The sequence below is a fragment of the Pipistrellus hanaki genome, assembly GCF_964339955.1.
Source record: "Pipistrellus hanaki genome assembly, chromosome: 18".
NCBI classification, from domain to species: domain Eukaryota; kingdom Metazoa; phylum Chordata; class Mammalia; order Chiroptera; family Vespertilionidae; genus Pipistrellus; species Pipistrellus hanaki.
The window spans coordinates 12,899,580-12,924,000 of record NC_140520.1 but is presented as its reverse complement, the minus strand read 5'-3'; the positions used below and the strand labels follow the sequence as shown (position 1 = coordinate 12,924,000).

At 54.0% G+C, this 24,421-nt stretch overlaps 2 protein-coding genes across 3 annotated transcripts in view; one reads left to right on the top strand and one right to left on the bottom strand.

The window, feature by feature from the left end:
* TDRD10 (tudor domain containing 10) overlaps positions 1–748 on the bottom strand; it is a gene marked incomplete at its 5' end in the record, with an annotated part of 28,790 nt that extends 28,042 nt beyond the window's left edge. Inside the window, one exon of the mRNA XM_084866520.1 lies at positions 486–748. Coding sequence (XP_084722646.1) covers positions 486–748 — 263 coding nt within the window. The remainder of the gene's footprint in view (positions 1–485) is intronic.
* On the top strand, positions 453–23,352 carry SHE (Src homology 2 domain containing E). 2 transcript variants are annotated; one of them, XM_084866867.1, is made up of 6 exons: positions 453–1,241; positions 4,984–5,110; positions 15,338–15,643; positions 18,239–18,395; positions 19,043–19,162; positions 20,920–23,352. In XM_084866867.1, the coding sequence occupies exons 1-6, from the start codon at positions 747–749 to the stop codon at positions 21,104–21,106; spliced, it is 1,392 nt and encodes a 463-aa protein (XP_084722993.1). In that variant the 5' UTR covers positions 453–746; the 3' UTR covers positions 21,107–23,352. The 2 variants fall into 2 exon arrangements, 1 of the variants encoding a protein (XP_084722993.1); XR_014793415.1 differs by having other exon boundaries at positions 643–1,241; positions 18,244–18,395.
* The last annotated feature ends 1,069 nt before the right edge of the window (positions 23,353–24,421 follow it).

The following is a 24,421-nucleotide window of genomic DNA, read 5'->3' as shown; positions in this document are numbered from 1 at the left end:
GGGCGTCCGGGGGGGGCGCTCAGTGAGGGCGCTGGGAGGGGCGTTCGGGGGGGGCGCTCAGTGAGGGCGCTGAGTGCGGGGCGCTGAGTGGGGCGCGCTCAGGGGGGTGTGCTCCGCTCCGGGGCGCGGCCGGCCCGCACGTGCAGCGGCTGCCGCTTCCTCCCGGACGGACGTGCCCCCCGGACCCGCCTCCGCGGAGGCTCCGGCCCCGCCGCCCCCGGATCCGGGCGGGAGGGCGGGGTGGCGCCAGCGCGGAGGGGAGGGCGGGCCGCGGAGGGGCGGCCACCGTCGGTCCCTCGCCCGTCGCGGCGCCGGACGCTCCCGCCGCCTCCGCTCGGTGCCCTCTGTCCCCGGAGCGCGGGCTGGGCCGCTCCCTCCGGAGGGAAGCGCAGGGGGAGCCCCGGACCGCCGCCCCCGGACAGCGCCGCGGAGCCCGGGCCGGGCCGCGCTGAGGACCAGCCCGGGCGGAGCCCCGCGCGCCGTGCCTGTCGCCGGCCGTGTCCGGAGCCGCGGCCGCGCCCGCCCGCTCGGCGCCCCGGGCCGGGGGGAGGAGAGAGGGGCCCCCGCCGGGCGTGGGCGCACACGGAGCCGCCGTCGCAAGGGCCTCGCCGCCGCGGCTCCAGCGCCTCCGCCCGGGGGATGCGGCGGCCCCGGCCCCTGGCGCCCCCCCGTGTCTGCGCCGGGCCCCCTCGCTCCCCTGCTCCGCGGCCACGACGCTCGCGGGCCGCGCCGGCCAGGCCCCCGCCATGGCGGCCAAGTGGTTCAAAGAGTTCCCGCTGAACCTCAGGACCGTGTCGGAGCGCGCCCGGCCCGGCGGCGGCGCCGGCGGCGGCGGCGGGAAGCCGCGCAAGAACCCCGAGGCGGGCGGCGGCGCGGGGCCCCCCGCGGGCAAGGGCCGCAAGAACTCGGGGGCCGGCCCCGCGCCGCCCAAGGACAGCCGGCTGTCCCGGGAGAGCCTGCAGGGGCTGCTCCAGGCCGCCGCGGGCCGCGGCCGCAAGAACTCCCGCTCCGCCGCCCCCGACGAGGAGCCGCCGCGGGGCGCGGCCCGGAGCGCGGGCTGCAGCACCTACATCAACCGGCTCATCAAGGTGGACGCGCAGGACAAGAACGGGAAGGCCGGCTACCCCGGCGGCAGCTCCAGCAGCAGCAGCAGCAGCAGCTCCAGCTCTTCCTCCGCGTCCTCGTCCCCGTCCTCCCTGGGCCCCGAGCTGGACAAGGGCAAGATGAAGCAGCAGGACACGGTAGGAACCCCGTCTCCCCGGGACCACCTGTCCCCCGGGACCACCTGTCCCCCGGGACCACCCTGCGGAGACGAAACCGTGGGTGGGGGAGGAGAGCGAGCCTGCGAACCCCTAGACAGAGGTCCCTGTGCTCCAGGGAAGGGAGGGATGTGTTTCCCCCGCTAACATGGGTGACTTCTAGGGGACCATTCAGAACCGTTAGTTTTCTTGAAACCGGTTTGGCTCAGTGGTAGAGCGTCGGTCTGGGGACTGAAAGGTCCTGAAAGGTCCAAGGTTCGATTCCGGTCAAGGGGGGTGTGCAGGAGGCAGCTGATCGATGTTTCTCTCTCATCGATATTTCTACCTCTCTGTCCCTATCTCTTCCTCATTGTAAAAAAATCAGTAAAATATATTTAGAAAATAAAAAAACACGTAAGTTTTTTTCATCTTGCAAAATCCTCATGCTAGGGGTGGGAACTCTGCAGAAATGGACCGTGCATTAACTTTATTGGCCGTGTGGATGAGTGACCATTGGAGGAAACGTTCCTGCTTTGTTCTGTTGTGGCCCCTAATCGGTGGTGGCTTATTTTAAGTTTGAAGTCCAGGGAGGGTTGCAAAGCTAGACGTGTGTATGACTTTGCTTCTTGAGCATAAGGAATGGTGGCCTTCACACTTGTAAGTGTGGTTTTCCAAGCTCCAGAGAGGTGGGGTCGGCCAGCCCACCCCACCATCCCCAGTTTGGGAGCCCCACCTCGGAAGGGGTTTCTCAAGCTTAGCAGCTCCCCAAGCCCCTTTGTTCTGCCCATGGCCACAGGCGCTGCAGCAGCCAAAGGGGGCACCGGGCACCGGGCTCTGCAGGGGCACGGAGAGCGAACAAAGGAACGCTCTGGAGGAAATGGCAGAGGGGAGAGCTGCTCCCGGCGCCCAGAGCTGCTCTCCGCGCTTTGCACACGTAGACTCGCTCCGTTCTCACAGAGATGAGCTGGGCGCGTGTCTGCTTTAAATTCGCGCTTCAGTGTGGAAAGGGGAGGGAGGCGAGGTCGCACGGGGCTTTTGCTCTCCGGCCGGGTGATGGCTTTCTGCTGTGGGAACTTAAGTTTTCTCGGGCCCGGCTTCCAACATGCTGCCCACCCGAATGGAGTCAGGAGCCGGAGGCACAGACCACGCAGGTCTATCTGCCGTGGGTCCTTCCATCCCTCCCTCCATTCGCTCTTCCCACAAATGCCTGCAGCTTGCCCACCTCGTGCCAGGCCCTGGGGACTGCCCAGGCCCCAGCTGGTCCGAATGGGAGTGGTCTGCCTGACTGACCAGATCGGTGGTCAGCAAACTGCGTCTCACGAGCCACATGCGGCTCTTTGGCCCCTTGAGTGTGGCTCTCCCACAAAATACCACGGCCTGGGCAAGTCTGTTTTGAAGAAGTGGTGTTAGAAGAAGTGTAAGTTTAGCCGGGACCAGTTTGGCTCAGTGGATAGAGCGTCGGCCTGCGGACTGAAAGGTCCTGGATTCGATTCCGGTTGAGGGCATGTGCCTTGGTTGCGGGCGCATCCCCAGTGGGGGGTGTGCAAGAGGCAGCTGATCGATGATTTTCTCTTATCGATGTTTCTAACTCTCGATCCCTCTCTCTTCCTCTCTGTGAAAAATCAATAAAATATATTTTTTTTAAAAAAAAGAAGAAGAAGAAGAAGAAGTGTAAGTTTAAAAAATGTGGCTCTCCAAAGAAATTCTGATCGTTGTCCTGTTGATATTGGGCTCTGTGGACAAATGAGTTTGCGAACCACTGGACCTAGATGTAGGCACCTTGCAGCCCAGGGCTGCCCATCTCCCTTCCTGTTCCTTGCTGAGCTTCGGGCAGGTAGTTGACAGGGTGGGCAGTCAGAAGAACAGTCAGGGAGGGGGTGGTTGGTCAGGGTCCCCAGCAGTGGTTGCCTGGGCATTTTCGTGGGCATCGCTTCTAGATGCCTGCGTGTCGTAGCCGTCACCTCCCGAGTGGAGGGCTGTCATGCAGGCGGCCTCCCTTCCTCCCTCCTGCCTGGGTGTCTCCCTTCTCCTGCTCCGTGAGCTCTTTGGAGGATGGAATCAAAGATGGTGGAGCAGCTGAAACCGGTTTGGCTTAGTGGATAGAATGTCGGCCTGTGGACTGAAGGGTCCCAGGTTCGATTCCGGTCAAGGGCATGTACCTCGGTTGTGGGCACATCCCCAGTAGGGGGTGTGCAGGAGGCAACTGATGGACATTTCTCTCTCATTGATGTTTTCTAGCTCTCTATCCCTCTCCTTTCCTCTCTAAAATATCAATAATATATATATTTTTAAAAAGATGGTGGGGCAGGCTTCTTCCCAGGGAAGGGGCTTCTCACGACCTCCCACGTTGTCACACAGCTGCTGCAGGATAGAACTATGGTGCGCGCGCGCACACACACACACACACACACATACACACACACACCACACACACATACACAAACACACACACACACACCCCACACACACACACCACACACACATACACAAACACACACACACACACACCCCACACACACGCACCACACACACATACACACACAAATACACACACACCCACACACACAAACACACACACACACATATACACACACACACACACCACACACACCCCACCTTTGCAGGCCCCTTGGTGTTTTTAGGAGGAGAGGTGCTTTCTGACACAAATACTGATCAAACCCTGTCTGATTGTAGCCTCTGAGAACAAGTCTGCCTATGCGTTATTGAGCCTGGAACTCCCACAATGGTGTCCAGTTCTGGCCTATTTCTCATGACAAAGCCTGACCCCTTTAGAGCTGTTACAAATTCCTTGAAAGACAAGAAGCAGGTCTTGGTCTTATTTTGATCCCCTCGCCAGTGCTAGCGGTCACTCAGCAGTGCCTGGCGATTGACAGGCTTACCATGATTTGCTGGCATTAAAAAGACCAAATCATGCCGAAACCGGTTTGGCTCAGTGGATAGAGCATCAGCCTGCGGACTGAAGGGTCCCAGGTTCGATTCCGGTCAAGGGCATGTTCCTTGGTTGCGGGCATATCCCCAGTAGGGGGTGTGCAAGAGGCAGCTGATTGATGATTCTCTCTCATCGATGTTTCCGACTCTCTATCCCTCTCTCTTCCTCTCTGTAAAAAAATCAATAAAATATATTAAAAAAAAAAAAAGACCAAATCATGGGGAAGGTGGTAGACCAGCATTTTTTTATGCTTTAAAGCTATAGACGGCACTCCCCACCACCCATTTCAGCCACCCTGGGACCCGGCAAATGCTCTATTGCTTAGGGAAAGAAAAGGAGGTGAAAAGAGTCGGGGATCAGCGGAGTTTAGATGAATTGCTGACAGCCAATTACACTACAGAAAAATCAGATGTTTATGCAGCTCGGTGAATAACACCACCAAGTGCAAAAACTATGCAGAACTAGAGATTTTTTTTTTTTTAATATACCTTACTGATTTTTTACAGTTAGGAAGGGACGGATAGAGAGTTAGAAACATCGATCAGCTGCCTCCTGCACACCCCCTTCTGGGGATGTGCCCTCAACCAAGGTACATACATGCCCTTGACCGGAATCAAACCCGGGACCCTTCAGTCCACAGGCTGATGCTCTATCCACTGAGCCAGACTGGTCAGGGCAAGAACTAGGGATTTCGATGTGTTTTCAGATCAGCAGGTTGTCAGTAGCCATTTCGCTGCCGCTGCCACCCTGGCATATGATAACCCTCAGCAGCTCTCCTCTCCGGTCCTCCCGCAGGTCATCATCTTAGAAGACTACGCTGACCCGTACGATGCCAAACGGACCAAAGGCCAGCGGGATGCAGAGCGAGTGGGCGAGAACGACGGCTACATGGAGCCCTACGACGCACAGCAGATGATAACAGGTGCGTAACCGGGAGCTGCGCCGTGGGGTAGACCTCGCGCACGCGCGTTGAGAGTGCGGTGTAGTGACCACTCCGTGTTTAGGGAAGAGGAAAGAAGCAGTTTAACCAGGGCATGCTGAATGGAAGGACCAGAAATTAGACTCAAAATTAAAGTCAAGTCCTGGCCGGTGTGGCTCAGTTGTCAGTGTCGGTCCATGCGCCCAAGGGTTCGATTCCCAGTCAAGGCCCATACCTGGACTGTGGCTGCTCCTGCCCCCGATGGGGCTCTCTCACATCCACCTTCCCCTCCCTCCCTTCCACCCTCTCAGAAAAAGCAATGGAAAAAATACCCTCAGGTGAGGTTTAACCACAGTAACCAAAACAAACACACACACAAGTCAAATATCCAGGTAACTTCCTCTATCGTTGGTATCCTTCCGTTTTGGAATGTACGGGGGTCTTCGAAGTTTTTCTAGTTCTGTGTAAAATGAGTTCGTAGTGAGTTTGCAGATCTGCTCAGAACGCGGTCTCCAGCTTTAAGACTGCAAGCTTTCAAAATCGAACACCAGTCACGGGAGCCCTAAATCTGCACCCAGGGACTGGTACATACTTAGAGGATTTTAAGTTGTCAAAGGATGCAAAGTGACGGGTCCTCTGCGTTAGAGGAGATTGGTTTCTCCACCGGCTCTACGACACTTGGAGCAAAACGTTCAATAACGAAGGAATGACTCCTTGTCCCAGGCATGAGCCATGCCGTTCCAGGCAAACCACCTCAAACCAGAGACAGCCTGTGACTTCTCAAGTCGGAGCGATGCAGACTCAGGAGCTGAGCAGCCCCCCTGTCGCTTTCGGCATCACACTTTCCCCTCTTATTCATAAATCTCTTACATTGGCGTACACAGAACTTTAAAATGACAGACTTATGCTTTCGCTTTATTTGTGGGTTTTAGAGTAAGTTACTTACTCGCCTAATTGCCCTTCAGCGTGCTTTAACCGGAATGAGAGATGACGGGCCCAGAGGAGCCTGTGTGAGGGCCGTGCGTTTCGTGCCTGCATCAGGGGTCACACGTGAGACGCTCTTCTGTTTAAAAGCAGATTGAGGCGGTTCTTTATTCCAGAAGTGGCTCGGGGGGAGCGTGGGGCTTGGTGTCGTCTTTGTTAGCTCCCACCATGGCGAACCGTGGCCAGAAGGTGATGGTGCAGCCCGTCCACCTCACCTTCAGACACTTGCAAAACAGATCTTGGATTCAGGTGTGGCTTGATGAGCAAGTGAATATGCGGATAGAAGGCTGTATCATTGGGTTTGTTTTTTTTGTTTGTTTGTTTGTTTGTTTTTATTGATTTTTTAACAGAGAGAGAAAGGGAGAGGGATAGAGAGCTAGAAACATCAATGAGAGAGAGAAACATCGACCAAGCTGCCTCCTGCACACCCCCTACTGAGGATGTGCCCGCAACCAAGGTGCATGCCCTTGACCGGAATCGAACCCAGGACCCTTCAGTCCGAAGGCTGACGCTCTATCCACTGAGCCAAACAGGCTTCGGCTGTATCATTGGTTTTGATGAGTATATGAACCTCGTATGAGATAATGCAGAAGAGATTCATTCTAAAATAAAGTCAAGGAAAACAACTAGGTCGGATCATGCTGAAAGGAGAAAATAATACTCTGCTCCAAAGTGTCTCCACCTAGAAATGACTTGAGTGCTAAGTGAGGAGTTGCTGAGAAGCAATACAGTTTGTGTTGTACGGTGTCCTTTGTTGGGAGAATATGTCTTACCCATTTATTCATATTGGCTTACAATACCCTTAAGTTACTAGCAGATGACAATAAATGATGTTGGATTGTTTTGTTAAAAAAATAAAAATAAAAAATTGCCGAAACCGGTTTGGCTCAGCGGTAGAGCGTCGGTCTGCGGACTGAAAGGTCCCGGGTTCGATTCCGGTCAAGGGCATGTACCTTGGTTGCGGGCACATCCCCGATGTGGGGTGTGCAGGAGGCAGCTGGTCGATGTTTCTCTCTCTCATCGATGTTTCTAGCTCTCTATCTCTCTACTTTCCTCCCTGTGGAAAAATCAATAAAATATATTTAAATAAATAAATAATAAAAGCAGATTGAAAAGCCGTCCGCCTCGGGCTCTGCCAGCAGAGCCCCCGAGGAGGAGCTGAGCAGAGGGGGGCGCACCCAGCCCCCTGGAGGGGTCCCCCCAGGCGCCCCCAGTGCAGGCGCTGCCAGCGGAAGGCACTGCCGCTTCCTGGCTCTGCCCGCAGAGATAAGCCGGGGCCGGGGAGGGTGTACCCCGGCCAGGCCGTGACCCTGAAGGTCACCGGACGCTGACCTCTCATGAAATCTGTGAATGAAAGGAAGTGAAAACCAAGTTAGTCAGAGTTTTGAAAAATAATCGGAGACTTGAAAGAAATAGGGGAAAAGATTTACTTTCACGTAACATGGAGGAAAAAGTTCATCTAAAAAAAAAAAATGTTTCCTTTTTGTTCACCTTCCTTTGTCTTTTGGGTTTTACTCCTCTCTCTTGAACCGGAATGCGTCATTTGTCTCTGCTGCCTCCGCTGTTTGTTTGTTGAGCCGCACTGATTGTAGGGAAAGTGTTGTGCTTCTTTTTTTTTCTCTTTTTTTTTAAAACATATTTTATTGATTTTTACAGAAAGGAAGAGAGAGGGATAGAGAGTCAGAAACATCGATGAGAGAGAAACATCGACCAGCTGCCTCTTGCACACCCCCCACTGGGGATGTGTCCGCAACCAAGGTACATGCCCTTGACCGGAATCGAACCCGGGACCTTTCAGTCCGCAGACCGACGCTCTATCCACTGAGCCAAACTGGTTTCGGCAGTTGTGCTTTTTAGAGATGAATATATCTTCAGTTCTCCCTAGAATCCCCACAAAACTCCAGGGCCATCCCCTTGTGACAGGATCTAGGAGATTCTGACTTGCCTAAGCTCCCAGGACTTCGTAAGAGACAAAGCGGGAATTAGAACTCCGGTCTTCCCACTCCAGATGGGTCGTCTGCTTCCTATACCAGTTGCCCCCAAAATATGAAATGGTGCATGCAAAGGCACTTTTAACCCGATTCCTCAGTGAGGCATCTTCCCATTCAGACTCAGAGAGAGGGTTAGAGTAAGGTGACCAGACATCCCGCTTTTGGCAGGACAAAATGTTAAAAATTGGGACGTCTGGTCACCTTAGGTTAGAGTGAAAAGTCAAAGCTGTCCAGTATGAGTAAATGTAACAATAAGGACAGCCAGCATTTACTATGTAAGCCCTCGTTCATGCCAGGCTCCTGTGTTAAGTCATTTTTTGTGAAAGAATCCATTTAGGAATGGGAAATTAATACAGTCAGCTGGAGACTAAATGCAAATCTATTAAAAATTTTAATTAATTTAAAATTATTCCATCTTCTCTGTGCTTTTTAAAATAAATAAATTGGTGAATTTTAAAGTTTCTTCGTTTAAAGCATATATACCCAAAAGCACTTCTCAGTCCATGTGGCCAGTATACCTCTCACTCTGCCAGTAGGTTACGCAGCTGGGCAGAATAACAGGAAGTGAGTTTATCGGAAGCTGGAATAAAAGATTGCTGCCTGGTGTGTTTTAAAAAAAAAACTAAAAAAAAAACCTTTTGCCTTTTTTGTTCAGTTTGTTCCTTGTGAGATTTGTGGTCAAGTTCAGAAATGTCCCATATTCCTTGGGGAACGTTGGGGACTTCTTTTTAGCTTGTGTCCACATTTCAGGAGCAGAAGGAGACTATACTGATGAATGGTTTAACGGTGGAGCGCCTAACCTCTGTCCCGCCCTTTTAAAAAAAATATTTTTTTAATTTCTTATTGATTAAGGTATTACATATGTGTCCTCATCCCTCCATTGACTCCAAGCCCCCCCCCCCACTCATGTGCTCACCCCCCTGTTGTTCATGTCCATTAGGGAGGCTTATATGCATGCATACAAGTCCTTCGTTTGATCTCCTTTCGCCCACCCTCCCCTAACTTCCCTCTGAGGTTTGTCAGTCTAATCGATGCTTCTCTGCCTCTGGATCTGTCCCTGTCCCGCCCTTTTAATGACTGTGAAGTGGAAACAACATGTCTGATTTTAACAGTGTCCTGGGTGTCGAGAACCCTGTCCTGATGTGTAACAGCCAACCAGTGTCTCTTCACTGTGGACCAGGCCCCGCGCACGGTCTGGGCACACAGGGAACAGGACCCACATGACCCTTGTCCTTGCGGCCCTCCCAGCCCCGGGCTGACAGACCTAACGCCAGTGCAGAGGAAAACATGTCACTGAAAAGGGTGGTAAGTGCCAGGAGGCGGAGAATCACAGTCATCATCTGCCTCGGGAGCAGAGGAAGAAACACATTAAGAGGCAGTTAGTACTTTTCCTGTGGCCAAGTCCCCGGACCCGGGCTCCCTGGATCCCTGCCAAGACTTTGCTCTTACCTTTTAAAGGCTAACACTGTATCCATCTATGAGTGAATTCTTGCTTAGATGGATTCAGGGGATTGTTCATAAAAAGATACGACTGAAAATACAAGGCAGTCATAGTACACACTTCTTTGTTGTTCTGCTAAACGAGCAGAATCATTGCAGCTAAATAATTAGTTGAAATACTCCATATAGTTTAGCATTATGGGTTTTAGCCACCGAATTTACCCACTTAAGCATTAAAAGGGTCTTTTTAAAAAATATATTTTACTGATTTTTTTTACAGAGAGTAAGGGAGAGAGAGAGAGAGCTAGAAACATCGCTGAGAGAGAAACATCCATCAGCTGCCTCCTGCACACCCCACACTGAGGATGTGCCCACAACCAAGGTACATGCCCTTGACTGAAATTGAACCTGGGACCCTCCAGTCGCAGGTGGTTTAAAAAAATGTGTATTTCTACCTCCAAATGGTTTTGTTTAAAAATTATGTTTTTGCCTCCAAATGGTTTTGTAGGACTGTTTAAATAGTGAAATCTAAAGGAGAACCGCATTGCCGAAACTGGTTTGGCTCAGTGATGGAGCGTCGGTCTGCAGACTGAAAGGTCCCAGGTTCGATTCCTGTCAAGGGCATGTACCTTGGTTGTGGGCACATCCCCAGTGTGGGGTGTGCAAGAGGCAGCTGGTCGATGTTTCTCTCTCATCGACGTTTCTAGCTCTCTGTCCCTCTCCCTTAATCTCTGTGGAAAATCAATAAAATATGTTTTTAAAAAAATAAAATAAATTAAAAAATAAAGGAGAATCACATTGTTGAGGTCTCCGTTTAAAAATTTAGCCATAATTAAAAATGCATACATAGAAGACTATTTTTTTTAATTCATATAATTTGTCTATACTTGCCTTGTTAAACTTAGATTTCAGGGCTTCTGAACTACATCTGCTTTTGTTCAGAAAACGTGGGAGTGTGGCTCTGTTGGTTGGCCCGTCATCTGGTGGCAGGTATGATTTCGTGCGGGAGGGAAGCCTTTTCCTGGTTCTTGAGGAGGCTCTCAGCTCAGACTGGCACAGGCTAAGTTATGAAATGAATTAGGGCGAAAGGCATTCTGGAAATTGTAACTCACGTTTGACATGAGACCGTTGGGGCTTCAAGGACGGAAGGATGGAGAAAGCTCTGGAGTCCGTGCCAGACGGCTCCCCCGTGGACGGCTGCACGGCCTCAGTTTACCCACCTGTGAGATGGGTTAACACTCCCCTAACTCCGTGACGAGGCTTCCCTGGGATCCTGGGTATCGCATGCTAGGGCATGCGTGCACACCGAGCATGGCCACGCTTTGGACACGCCAGAGGACCCCATTTTCAAAGAGGATTCAGGACAACGGGAGGCATGGCACATCCCGGCTACCGCGAATTGCATAAAAAGGAAGGCCTGGTCTCCTGCTAGGCTTTTCACTGTCAGCGGCCTCCTCGTGGGCTGCCCGAGCTGGGGCGGGAAGACCGCAGCCCGCAGTCTGTTCCCGCCACCTTGCTGCAGGTCAGGCCCGGGTTTCGGCCGCAGATGGGTGTTTATCTGCAGCCCGCCGGCCGCGCTCTGTTGTCTGCCATGTCAATGGCCTCTATCGGCAAAGCCAGGGCGTAGCTTCCTCTCGCCATTTCCTCCTTCTCAGGCCCGTTTCCTCTCGGAGCCGGCTCTGCACGTCAGGGGCCATTCTCCCCGCAGGAAGGGTCGGCGTGCAGCCCCGCGATTGTTCCTGTTGCTATGGCGCCTCTGGCGGGGGCAGCCAGGTGCTGGCCGGGGCGGGAGGCCCCTCCCCCGGAGGGGGCCGCGGCCGGTGGTCAGGCTCTCCCCCCCCCCCCAATGAAACACCGTTTAAAAGGAGGGTGCCACTCTGCAGATCTTGCCCAGGCCCGGGACCATCTCGGGAAGGAACTCTCGGGGTTGCAGGCTTTCCAGTGTTTTCCCCAGAGCCCCGTGCTCACCGACCGCCTGAGACAGACGTGCAGGGACCTCATCTCCGAAGCGAAAACGCAAACATTCTAATCGCGGTGCGTGGCCGCTCGCACACAGACGTGTTGACGTTTCCTCAGGAGCGTGACGTCTGCTGCGTGGTTGGCACCGACGCTTTCCCGTTTGTCTCAGGCGGGGCAGGACCGAGGCCCGCACCTTGGGAAAAGGTTACCCCAGCCTGTGCCAGACTGAACGGAGGGCAGGCTTAGGTTCACGCCAGAAACTGAAAAACTCTAAATCCATCCTACGAATTCCTTTGTGTTTTCTCTGAAAAAGAAAAAGAAAAAGAAACGTCAGCCTTATCTTCACTGAACCAAGCGCAGAGGGTGTTTTTGTTTCTTATTTTCCGTAACTCCGTTTAGAATAAGCCGCGAAGGGGGAAAAAAAAACCGAGGTTGGATTAAAAGTCAAGAGGCTTGGACTGGGAGGGGCAGGAGACCTCAGGCAACCCCAGGCCCCCTCCTGGCCCGGGGGCGGGCCCGTCCGAGCGCCCCTGTTGGGGGGGGGGTGTAGGTACAGGGGGACGCTCCTCTTCGGGGCTAGCCATGGCCAGCGCGCTGGAGAGCGGGAGAACGAAGGACCGGGGACCCGGGAGGGGCGGGGGGGTGCTTCTCAGGCCCCGCCTCCCGTTAGCATCACCGGGGGGCGGGGAGGGGAGGCTTCGGCACCTCTCCCTCCCCGGTCAGACCCCAGACCCACTGGACCAGGACCTCTGCCCATAGGCCCCGGGCCTCAGTGGCGGTTCAAACTCCCAGGTGATTCCAGGGAACTCAGTCAGGGACCCCCATCCAGCAGAGTTATGTCCTCACCCTGTGAACCTGTTAACCGAGCCGGACGTATCAATACGTCAAACGTAACCACTATCGGGAACGGGTAAGGACGTATGGATACGTCCTGGAAATAGATGTTGCGCCCTGAGAGGGACGGTATATATTTTTTGTAATCTTTATAATTGTTCGTAAAATTTATAATTTTTTAATTCGATGTTTCCATTTTTTTGTGTTGTTGGTATTCTTTTCTATTTTTTTTTTTGTAATTTTGTATTTTCCTTTGTGCTTTATATATAAATAAATGAAAATATATATCATTTATTTTAATTAAGTATAAATAAATAAAAATAATATGAGATTACGTCCTCCGGGCGTGACGTACTGACACGTCCTAGTGAAAGAGTACGCGCCCATTACAGGTTGCGTCATTAAAAAGGGAACTCCCCGGTTAACAGGTTTAGTAAGCTCTGTCCTTTCTCGTGTAGAGTCCTGATTGTAATAACGTTTCCCTTGAGCGGTTCACCTGTCTCCTCTCCCTGTTAAAGAAGTCGCTCCGTGTGCACTGACCTGTGAGCCAGAGGCCTGGGCTCGGGTTCCGGTCAGGGCACGTGACCAGGCTGCGGGCTTGACCCCCCGTGGGGGCTGTGCCGGAGGCAGCCAATGGATGATTCTCTGCCGTCGACGGTGTTTCTCTCTCTCTCCCCCTCTCCCTTCTTCTCTGAAATGAACCAGAAAGAGAAGAGTCTTCCCTGGCGGGTGAATCCATGCCGCCTCTCCACAGAGCGTCCCCCCCGCCCTTCTCCTGGGCGCCCGGGGCCTCGCGGGGTGTGATCCTCCTCCTCCTCCTCACGGACCCTCCTCCGCAGTCCTCTCTGCCGGCTCCTCTCCTCCGTTCACCTGACCGGAGGGAGTCCCGGGTCTCCGTGGATCCCTTTCCAGCCCGCCGCCTCTCCTCCGGAGGCTGCTTCCATCCTCCCAGGACGGACGGACGGGATCCATTGGCCAGTAACGCCTGGACGCATGATGGGGACGCATGACGGCTCCCTCTGAGCTCCGGATCCACATGCCGCCTTTTTGAAGAAGTTCCAAAGTTCCTTCCTCTCTGTCTCTCCTACCGTCCATCCAATTATTGCTTTTTAAATTATATTTTAATGGTTTTCTTTTTTACAGAGAGGAGGGGAGGGGCATTGAGAAGAACCACATGCTGCTGCTGCTGGCCTACGTCCCCGGCTCTGGTTGGCCAGACCTTAGGCACTGACTCCACCTGCCAAGGCCTCTGGGCTCGACCCTGGTCAGTCAGACACTGCTGATGCTTTCCCTCGGCGGCCGGCTGGTTAGCTGGCGGCGGGTGGATTTGCATCAGGTTTTTTGCGTCCATTTCTTACCTGATCACTCCTCCTTTCAAGTCATAGATAGATAGATAGATAGATAGATAGAGTTTTTTTTACAGAGAGGAAAGGAGAGTTGGAAACATCGATGAGAGGGAAACATCCATCAGCTGCCTCCTGCACAGCCCCACTGGGGATGTGCCTACAACCAAGGTACATGCCCTTGACCGGAATCGAACCCAGGACCCCTGAGTCCACAAGCCGACGCTCTATCCACTGAGCCACACCGGTCAGGGCTTCCCAGCCTTCTTTGTCCAAGTCCAGACCATACTGTTCTGGCTTATTCCATCCTATACACTGTATGGCATTCTCTCCCAACAGAACAGAAATGTAACTGTTATTATTTTGTTTTTATTTTTGTGTGTGTGTTTTTTACACCAAGCAACCTACAGGGCTGCTGCTTCTATTGCTTGTTTAAAAAAAAAAAAAAAAAAAAAAAGTGGAATCCTTTCTCTTTGCCTCCTTGTCTTTCTACACGCTGGTGCCCGGGCCCGCTTCCTCCTCTGTCTTCTCCTCCCGCCGCCTCTCCCCTCTCCTGGCCTCTGTCCTCTGAACTCATCTCTCAGCTCCCCTTTCTGGGAACCAGCCCTGGGTGGCCCCCGCCTCCGTATCTGCCCTCGTGCAGCTTCCTCCGCTGGAAGTGACCTCCTCTGTCGGAGTCAGCTCATCTTCCATCCCTCTCCTGCCTGGAGCCAGGCCACGTGCCGGCCGCGGTGGCGAGTGTGGCTCTGGAGCCGGCTTCCTGTTTGGAGGCCAGGCTCTGCCACTGAACGGCTTGGGCAGTTTCCTTAAGCGCCCGGCGCTTCGGGTTTCTCTCCTGGGACACGGGGGCGCGGACGGGCCCATCTCACACACCTCCTTGTGTTTGGATCAGCGCTTAACGCGTGGCACACGACCCGTACGTGTGGGCTGTGTGGTTGTTCTTGTTCTTCTCGGGACACCTCTTTTGCTTTCATTGATCCTGCCATGGTTAGCCGGTTACGCGTCATTTGTGAATGGGCCTGGCTCCCCCCGTTCTATGGAAACCACCTATGTTGCCGAACCTGGTTTGGCTCAGTGGATAGAGCGTCGGCCTGCAGACGGAAGGGTCCTGGGTTCGATTCTGGTCAAGGGCATGTACTGGGGTTGTGGGCACATCCCAGGTGGGGGGTGTGCAGGAGGCAGCTGGTCGATGTTTCTCTCTCATCGATGTTTCTAACTCGCTATCCTTCACTCTGTAAAAAATCAATTTAAAAATATTTTTTTAAAAAAGGGAAAGAAAGAAAAGAAACCACCTATGTCTAATGCCCGGTGCTCTGAATATATAGTTAACACTCCGTTGGTTTTTATTAAGATGCTTTGATCTCCTGACAGGTAAAAACTCTGCAGGTAAATCATCCTCACAGCCAACACGGGACCAGGAACAGCGGGACAAGTGGCCCCAGGACACCTCTGTTCTCCCAACACTTCTGTAGGCGGCTCCCAGGCGCACACCTGTCTTCAGACGTGACCCCTGCTCTTGAGGCTTTGTCCCGTGATGTGGCCCGGGCTCCTTCCTGCAGCCGTAGGAGCCGGGCTGCTGGTCCCTGCCCCGCCACACAGACAGCCGGGGGAAGGCAGCTGGCTCATCCCGGCTTCCTGGCAGCCTCTCTCAGGGTGTCTGTGCGCCGCGTGTTTTTCAGAAATCAGACGCCGAGGATCCAAAGACCCCCTGGTGAAGGCCCTGCAGCTGCTCGACGCCGGGGAGCCGGGGGAGCCGGGCGCCAAGCCCGAGGCGCTGGCCCGCAGGCGGAGCTCCAAGGACCTGCTGGGGAAGCCGCCGCAGCTGTACGACACCCCCTACGAGCCGGCAGCCGAGGGGGGCCCCGAGCGCAAGGCGCGGCCCCCCGACGCCCACGGCCGGCTGCCCCAGGACGACGAGAGGCCCGCGGCCGAGTACGAGCAGCCCTGGGAGTGGAAGAAGGAGCAGATCGTGCGGGCGCTGTCAGGTGAGGGGCTGTCAGGTGAGGGGCTGTCAGATGGGGGCGCTGTCAGGTGGGCTGTCAGGGGGGGCGCTGTCAGGTGAGGGGCTGTCAGGTGGGGGCTGTCAGGTGAGGGGCTGTCAGATGGGGGCGCTGTCAGGTGAGGGGCTGTCAGGTGAGGGGCTGTCAGGTGGGGGGCTGTCAGGTGAGGGGCTGTCAGATGGGGGCGCTGTCAGGTGGGCTGTCAGGGGGGGCGCTGTCAGGTGAGGGGCTGTCAGGTGGGGGCTGTCAGGTGAGGGGCTGTCAGGTGAGGGGCTGTCAGATGGGGGCGCTGTCAGGTGAGGGGCTGTCAGGTGAGGGGCTGTCAGGTGGGGGGCTGTCAGGTGAGGGGCTGTCAGGTGAGGGGCTGTCAGGGGGGGCGCTGTCAGGGGGGCGCTGTCAGGCGGGGGCGGGGGGGGGGCTGTCAGGTGAGGGGCGTGTTCCTCGCTCTTCGCTGTCCTGCTGGGAAAGCTTAGCCCACTGGGCAATTGCCATGTTTTATTCTTCCTCAAGTGCAAGTCTCCTTTTCTGAGGAGCTGGGTAGAGGAAAAGAATTGGGCCTTACCGAAACAGTTTGGCTCAGTGGATGGAGCATCGGCCTGCAGACTCAAGGGTCCCGGGTTCGATTCCGGTCAAGGGCATGTACCTTGGTTGCAGGCACATCCCCAGAAGGGGGTGTGCAAGAGGCAGCTGATCGATATTTCTCTCTCATCGATGTTTCTGACTCTCTATCCCTCTCTCTTCCTCTCTGTGCAAACTCCATAAAACATATTACTAATAATAAAAAGAATCGGGCCCGGTGGAAAACCAGGACCAAAGAAGAGCCCTTCCCATCGCACCCTCTTTATCCTTCCGGCATTTCCTTCTCCTTTCCCTTCCGGGCACAGCTCGTGGAGAGGCCGTGAGCGACTATTGGGAAACCTTGTCTGATCGCCGCCGGGGCTTTCTCGTGGGGAACAGCTTTTGTAGCTCTTCCTGGCACCGCTCCTCAGACCTGTCAGAATCCCTGTTCCCAGGCCGACGGTGCGGTCCGATGCGTTACGCAGGGGTCTTCAAACTACGGCCCGCGGGCCACATGCAGCCCCCAGGGGAGTCTGATCCTGCCCGCCAGGTTTTTTGGGCAGTGAGCGCAGCCGAGGTGTTACAGTAGGGATTAGTAGTTCATATAGTCCGGCCCTCCAGCTCTCTGAGGGACCGTGATCTGGCCCCCACTTTAAAAAGTTTGAGGACCCCTGCGTTACAGGCAGAGGTGGTGGGAAGGCTGGGGTGCCGCCAGCTGTTTCTCTCTTCTTCCTCCTGGAGGAGCCGGCTCTTTACGGGTGAATTTTTTAAATGACTTACAAGGAAGGTGAGAGGCTGTCAGTAGGTATTAAAGGTAATTCGCCCTCCTGCTTCTCTCGGGACACAGTTTTTCCACTTGGCCGGCCACGTAATTTCTTTGGCCTTTGATTTGTAAAGTGAGGGATGTCTTTTCCCTCCAAGAGCCACGCCGCGTTAGCGATGGAAAGTGGAGTTCGTGGCCCTGGCCAGCGTGGCCCGGTGGTTAGAGTACCAGCCTGGGCACAGAAGAGTTTCAGGTTCGATTCCGGGCAAGGGCTCATACCTGGGTTGCAGGTTCGATCCCCCGTCCCGGTTAGGGCCTGTGCAGGAGGCAGCCATTCAGTGTAGATCTCTCTCCTCCCCGCCTCCTCTCCTTCCCTCCTCCTCTCCACGCTCCCAAAAAAAATCACTGGGGAAAATACCCTGGTGTTCAAATTAAAAAGGAACGTGCAGTTCGTGTGAAGGGTGAACACAGAAGGTACGTAATCTGATTGCTAGCCAACCTTCACGTCCGTTTGAATTTCCCTTCCGTTTTCTCTCATCATCCTCCGTCCGGGCTCCATGGCGCGGCATCGGGAAGGCGCCCGTCAGCAGCCACGTCCTGTTTCGCCGTTGACGTTTCTTTCTGTTTTACTATTTCACGGTAAAAGCTGTTCCCTTGATTTCACAGAGGGATACAGACTCTTGCAAGGAGTCGTCACCTGTAACTTGGTGTAGTCTTTTCGTCTAACTATACAAGCACTGAAGCATTTTTTCCCTAAAGTCACATGCTGAAATATATTAAAGTGGGTTTTCTTTCAGATTCTTTTTCAAAAAATATACTTTCATTGATTTTTTTTACAGAGAGGGAGAGGATAGAGAGTTAGAAACATCGATGAGAGAGAAAAACATGGATCAGCTGCCTCCTGCACACCCCCCACCGGAAATATGCCGGCAACCAAGGCACATGCCCTTGACCTGAATCGAACCCGGGACTTTTCAGTCCGCAGGCCGACGCTCTATCCACTGAGCCACACCAGTTTCGGCTTCTTTCCTATTCTAAAACTGCCCCACACCGATGAGTGCCGTACGGGGCAAGGAGCTATCGGTGGGTGCTCCGGAGTGATCAGATACCACGGCGGGGCGGGGAGGGGTGTCCGCAGAGTGCGTGAGCTCGCCCAAGGGGAGGCCGAAGGGGAGGCCGAGACGGAGGTCTGTTCTCTGCACGTTCCCGGCGGGCGGCCCGCCTCGGGGCCTCGATGTTAACCGGAGCCTTCCTTCCAGTTCAGTTCGAAGGCTCCGAGAGGCCTTCCCCCAGGGAGGAGCCCGCGAGGCAGCACCACCGGCAGAAGAGCTGGACCCAGAAGATCCTGAAGCCGGCGCTCCCCGACCACGGCGAGGGCGAGCGCGTGGACCCGGGCCTGCCGCTGGACAAGCAGCCGTGAGTCTCCGAGCCGGCAGCAGGGGGCGCTCCCCCCAGCCCGGGGCACATGGCTATGGGGGCTCGTGAGGGCCTGTGTGGGCAGGGCTGACGGAGGAAAGCCCACTCCCAAAGCCCAGGGCCCCTGTACCGAGAGCCTGGCTTTCAATGTCATTCCCTGCCGAAACCGGTGTGGCTCAGTGGATAGAGCGTCGGCCTGCGGACTGAAAGGTCCCGGGTTCGATTCCGGTCAAGGGCATGTACCTTGGTTGCGGGCACATCCCCAGTAGCGGGTGTGCAGGAGACAGCTGATGGATGATTCTCTCTCATCAATGTTTCTGACTTTCTATCCCCCTCCCTTCCTCTCTGTAAAAAATCAATAAAATATATTTTAAAAATAAGTAAATAATAAATAAATTCCGTTCCCCGCGATGGAGTGATGACACGGCCCCGGGAGCGCCCTCGGGGGGGATGGGTGGGTTTGGGGCCCAGGGTCACCCAGAGCGGCAGCTCGTCCGCCCTAAGCGGGTAGTGGGGTCCGGTCCGGGCCGTGGGGCTCCCACGAGGCGTGCGTGTCACCTGACGCTCCGTGGAGCGAGGCCCGGCCTGGGTTTCTGCTCTGACGCTCGTGATGTCTTCCCCCCCCACCCCCGCACCCCGTTTTCCAGCTGGTACCACGGCGCCATCACCCGGGCCGAGGCTGAGAGCCGGCTCCAGCCCTGCAGAGAAGCTGGCTACCTGGTTCGGAACAGCGAGTCCGGGACCAGTCGGTACTCCATTGCACTGAAGTGAGTGTGGCGGCCTCGGGGCTATCCCGCTGGGGTGGGGGGTGGGGGGGAGGGGGGCAGTGGACAGTCTTTCCTGTCGTGGATTCGATGACCAGACAAAAAAAAGATATCATTTCAAGATAGTCCACAGGGGGGCATGCATTGCCACCTAGTAAATGCATTTGCTTGGGCGACAGAGTCTGAAATGCTCTCATTAGGATGCAGAAGGGTGTTGGGGGTGAATGCCTCACGATATATCCTGTGTCATCGTCACGGTACATGAGTCAGTCTGTGCCTTGCCTTACCCAATCGAACGCGGGTCCTCTCCCCAGAGAAATAACGCCCGATAAAAAGAATCGTGTCTGACAGGATAACTCAGTCATTTTTCACCCGTCCCCCAGCGTTCGGGGGTTTTAATAAATCAGATCCCTCGATTGTTCCCATGCCAAGCGCCGCTCTGATACCAGCTCCTTGTGGTGGAGGAGGAAACGCTGAGTCGCTGTCCCTCCCTGTCTGACTGCACACGGAGCGTCCGTCTTGCCCAGGGGCCGGTGGAGCTTGAATCATGGAAACTCTCATCGCCCGCGAGTCCAGCGGGGCTATATCGGAGGATCATTGTCAGGCGCCCTAACGGCGTTTCCTTCCTCAGGAAGCTGAGCCCCTGCAGCTGAAACAATCAGGCTGGAGGGGAAAGAGGCCGGGGCGGAGGGGGTGTGAGCAGCACAGCTCAGAACGGGACAGGCCACCAGATACACAATGCCAGGAATAGCCGGCTGTGTTCCTGACACTGGTGCTCGCGGGTTCGGTCTCAGAGCCTCCATGCCAGCTGCCATTCCCTAAGCCAGGGCGGTCTTTCCAGATTGAGGGGGGTAAGCAGGGGGGGGGGGGGGGCGGGAACAGTTTTACTATTATTGCTGTTGTTGTTGTTAATGTATTCTTTGGGGAAGAAAGAAGGAGGAAACCTTATATGTGTCCTTTCAGCCGTGATGAAGAATATGAGTTTAGCCGTAACCGGTCTGGCTCAGTGGACAGAGCGTCAGCCTGCGGACTCAAGGGTCCCAGGTTCGATTCCAGTCAAGGGCATGTACCTTGGTTGTGGCATATCCCCAGTAGGGAGGGTGCAAGAGGCAGCTAAATCGATGTTTCTCTCTCATCGGTGTTTCTAACTCTCTATCCCTCTCCTTTCCTCTCTGTAAAAAATCAATAAAATGGCCGGGACCGGTTTGGCTCAGTGGATAGTGTCGGCCTGCGGACTGAGAGGTCCCGGGTTCGATTCCGGTCAAGGGCATGTACATTGGTTTTGGGCACATCCCCAGTGGAGGGTGTGCAGGAGGTGGCTGATCGATATTTCTCTCTCATCGATGTTCCTAACTATCCTTCTCCCTTCCTCTCTGTAAAAAAAAAAAAAAAATCATAATATATTTTATTTATTTTTAACAGAGAGGAAGGGAGAGGGACAGAGAGCTAGAAACATCGATGAGAGAGAAATATCAGCCACCTCCTGCACACCCTCCACTGGGGATGTGCCCGCAACCCAGGTACATGCCCTTGACCGGAATCGAACCCGGGACCTTTCAGCCCGCAGACCGAAGCGCTCTCCGCTGAGCCACACCGGTTTCGGCTGGGACGCACGTTTATTGCGGGCCATGCTGGTTTGTGACGATCCCGGGAGCGGACGAGGACCTGTCCCCCTGCGGATCTGACAGGGTCCTTTCCAGCGAGGAGAGGTCCCCTGGCGCCCTCGCTCACGTCTCCTCCTCGGTTCTGTCTCGTTCCAGGACGAGCCAAGGCTGCGTCCACATCATCGTGGCCCAGACCAAAGACAACAAGTACACGCTGGACCAGACAAGCGCCGTCTTCGACAGCATCCCCGAGGTGGTGCACCACTACTCCAACGAGAAGCTGCCTTTCAAGGGCGCGGAGCACATGACCTTACTCTACCCCGTGCACAGCAAGCTGCACTGAGGCTCCGCCGCCCGACCCCGGCTGGCCTCTGGCACCTAAGAGGGCGCCGCACCCACCCGCCCTCGGGGGACCAGGCTGGACTGCGCCGTAACCATGGGTAGGAGGTGGTGGGTCTTCATGGAGAAGTCAAAGCGTCTTTGGGCGTGAATCCATTTCATTGACACTCGGTCGCTGGCCTGTCCCTTTCCTCCCTGCTAAGCAGCCCTCCAATAAGAAATCGTAACTTGCTGGCTGCCTCCACTCCCTAGAGTAGGGTGTTCCGTTTGGGTCTGACCCTCAGCCAAGGTGAATCAGGAGTCCGGGCGTATGGAAGTTCTCCAGACACTGTGCTAATTTTTGCCTGCATTGCCTCGTCTCCAACGAAGCCAACGAAAATGCACTCGGCTTTTACATAAAAAAAGGATCAGGCGGAACGGAAAAGCAAATACGCCCAGAGTCCTTTTGGACAGAAAAAGGCTGGACAGAAAGGATTAAGTGAAGAGCGGACCTCACCGAAAAGCTGTCGTTCTCATGTGTCCTCCTGCTTTGGAGTTCGTGACGTCTCACAGCGTTGGGGTCTGGCAGAAGATTGTTTGGTTGGTCAGCAGCCTTCTGAGAAAGTGTGTGCTTCCTTGATCTCTGAACGTTTTCGTCATCTCAACGAATCGGTGATATAAGCATAAACAGGAAGGACCATTTGAAAATCAATACAGGCTTCTTCTGGTGAAGGTGGCGTCGTCATGGGTAAGGGCGGTGCCTGCACCCTCCCACAACCACAGCAGAATGACAGCTAAACTACAGCACAGCCGTCGCTCAGCACGGCCTGGAATCTAGCTGAACGGGAGTTTTACAACTAAGAATATGCAGAAGATGCCACATGGAGACGGGTAGGAGAGGCAGAGACACTGAATGAGCTGGTCTCACCCCCACAGGTGGATAAAAATTGGGAGGGATATCTCAACCATGGAGGGGCTTACACCGCAGGTGTCTCACTCCACACCAGGTCCCCTCGCCCAGGGTCCCCGTGCGAGGAAGGGACGCCCCCAAAACCTCTGGTTGTAAAACCCAGCTGGGGGGATTGCCACTGAGGGAGATGGAGGGCTTCTGGAGTCCCAGGCAGTTCCTGCTAAAGGGCCTGGGTGTGGATGTATCCAGACTCCTCCCTCTGAGCTCCCCTGATAGGGCAGCAGCTCAAAAGGCACCAGGGACCTACGGGGAGGAACTGAATGGTCTGACATCAGGGTGAGGTCCGGAGGGGTGGCTTTCCACCAGATAGAAGTGTTGGCAGAATCCATTGTTTCTTTGCTGAGTCTCCCCCCGACACACACACACACACACACACACACACACACACACACACAGTCATGGGCAGTGCCATATCTGAATCTCCATCAACCTTGTTATCACTGTTCGCCCCACCCTGGTGATTCCCTGAAACCCGCCTCACCCAACTCTCGGTCCCACCCAGGCCGTTTCCAGTGGCTTTTCTGTACAAAGAGCCTGTCTGGGCTCATGCTTCAGATTTCCCTAAAATCTCTCAAACAAGCAGCATTTACTGACATCTCTACTGAGTATCCCCAGGCCAAGCACTAGTGGCAGTTGGCGTTGGTTCATAGCTTGGCCTCACCTGGGCCCTCCAAGCCCAGCACAAGTAGCAGTCATCTGCAGATCGGTTTGCAGCTCCTACCTGTGCCAGGAGGCCCCAGGCAGAACACCGGTGGCAGCTGACCTTGGCCTGTACCTCCTGGAAGACTCCGGAGCCATCGCACCGGGTGGACAGCCTCACACCAGGTCGAAGCCCCTGAGCCCTGCTGAGGTAAGCCCTGCTCTGCGGTGTCAGCCCCTACATCTGATCCTCCACCGTGGTCACGGCTAGTTCCTGCCGCTGATTGGCCTGAGGATAAGTTTCTCCCCTTGCTGTGCCAACAGCAGTCAAGGCTCAATTTCAACAGGAGGGTGTCCACGGTCCACAGTGGGGGAGGAGGGCACCCCTGGACCCTATAGGACACCTACTACACAAAGCCACTCCACCCCGCCCGGGAGGCGTAGCAGCTCCATCTCACACACAGACAAACACAAGGAGGCTGCCGGAATGCGGAGGCCAGAACATGTCCCAAAGGAAACAAACAAAACCCCAGAAAAACACTAAACAAAACGGAGACAAGCAATCTGCTCGGTGCAGAGTTCAAAACACTGGTTATAAGGGTGCTCAATGAATTCAGGTCTGCAACAGCATGAAAAAGGACATGAAAACAATAAAAAAGAATGAGTCACAAACGAAGGATACACTCACTGAAATGACGACTACTTTACAGGGAATCGAGAGTGGAGTAGGTGAAGCCAAGAATCAAATTAGCAATTTGGACTATAAGGAAGCAAAAAAAAGAAAAAGAAAGAAAGAATCCAAAATAACATGGCTAGTGTAAAGAGCCTCTGGGACAACTTGAAGTGTATGAACATTTGCACTGGGGGTGCCAAAGGGAGAAGAGAGAGAGCAAGAAATGAAAACCTGTTTGAGGAAATGATGACAAAACTTGCCTAACTTGGTGAAGAAGATAGTACAAATCTGGGAAGTGCAGAGAGTCCCAAGCAAGATGAATCTAGAGAGACCCACACCAAACACATCATAATTAAAATGCAAAAGGGGAAAGACAAAGACTCTTAAAAGCAGCCAGAAAAAAAGCAGTTACCTACAAGGGAGCGTCCCCAAGAGTATCAGCGGATTTTTCAAGTAAACTTTGCAGGCCAGAAGGGATTGGCAAGAAATAGTCAGTGATGAAAAGCAAGGACTGACAACCAAGATTACTCTACCCAGCAAAGCTATCATTTGGAATCTTGTCTTGGCTTCCCAGACAAGAAAAAGCCAAAGGAGTTCATCACCACCAAACTAATATTTCATGAAATGTTGTGAAAGGATCTTCACGAAGAAAAAAAAAAAGATTAAAAATATGAACAATAAATGGCAATAAACACATATCTGTCAATAATTGAATCTAAAAATCAAAGTAAACCAGCCAGAATAGAAACAGACTCCTAGATAAAGAGAACATTTTTTATGATTGCCAAATGGGAGGGGTTTGAGGAGAATAGGTGAAAAAGGTTTAAGAAATACAAATTGGTAGTTACATAATGATCACAGGGATGGAAAGTACAGCATAGGGAATATAATCAATCTAATAACTATGTATGATGTCAGGTGGGTACGAGATTTATTGGGAAATTATGTAATGTCTAATCACTGGGGTATACGCCTGAAACTAATATTATATTGTATGTCAACTATAATTGAAAAATTATAAACCACTTAAAATAAAAATTTTTAGAAAGGATCACCAA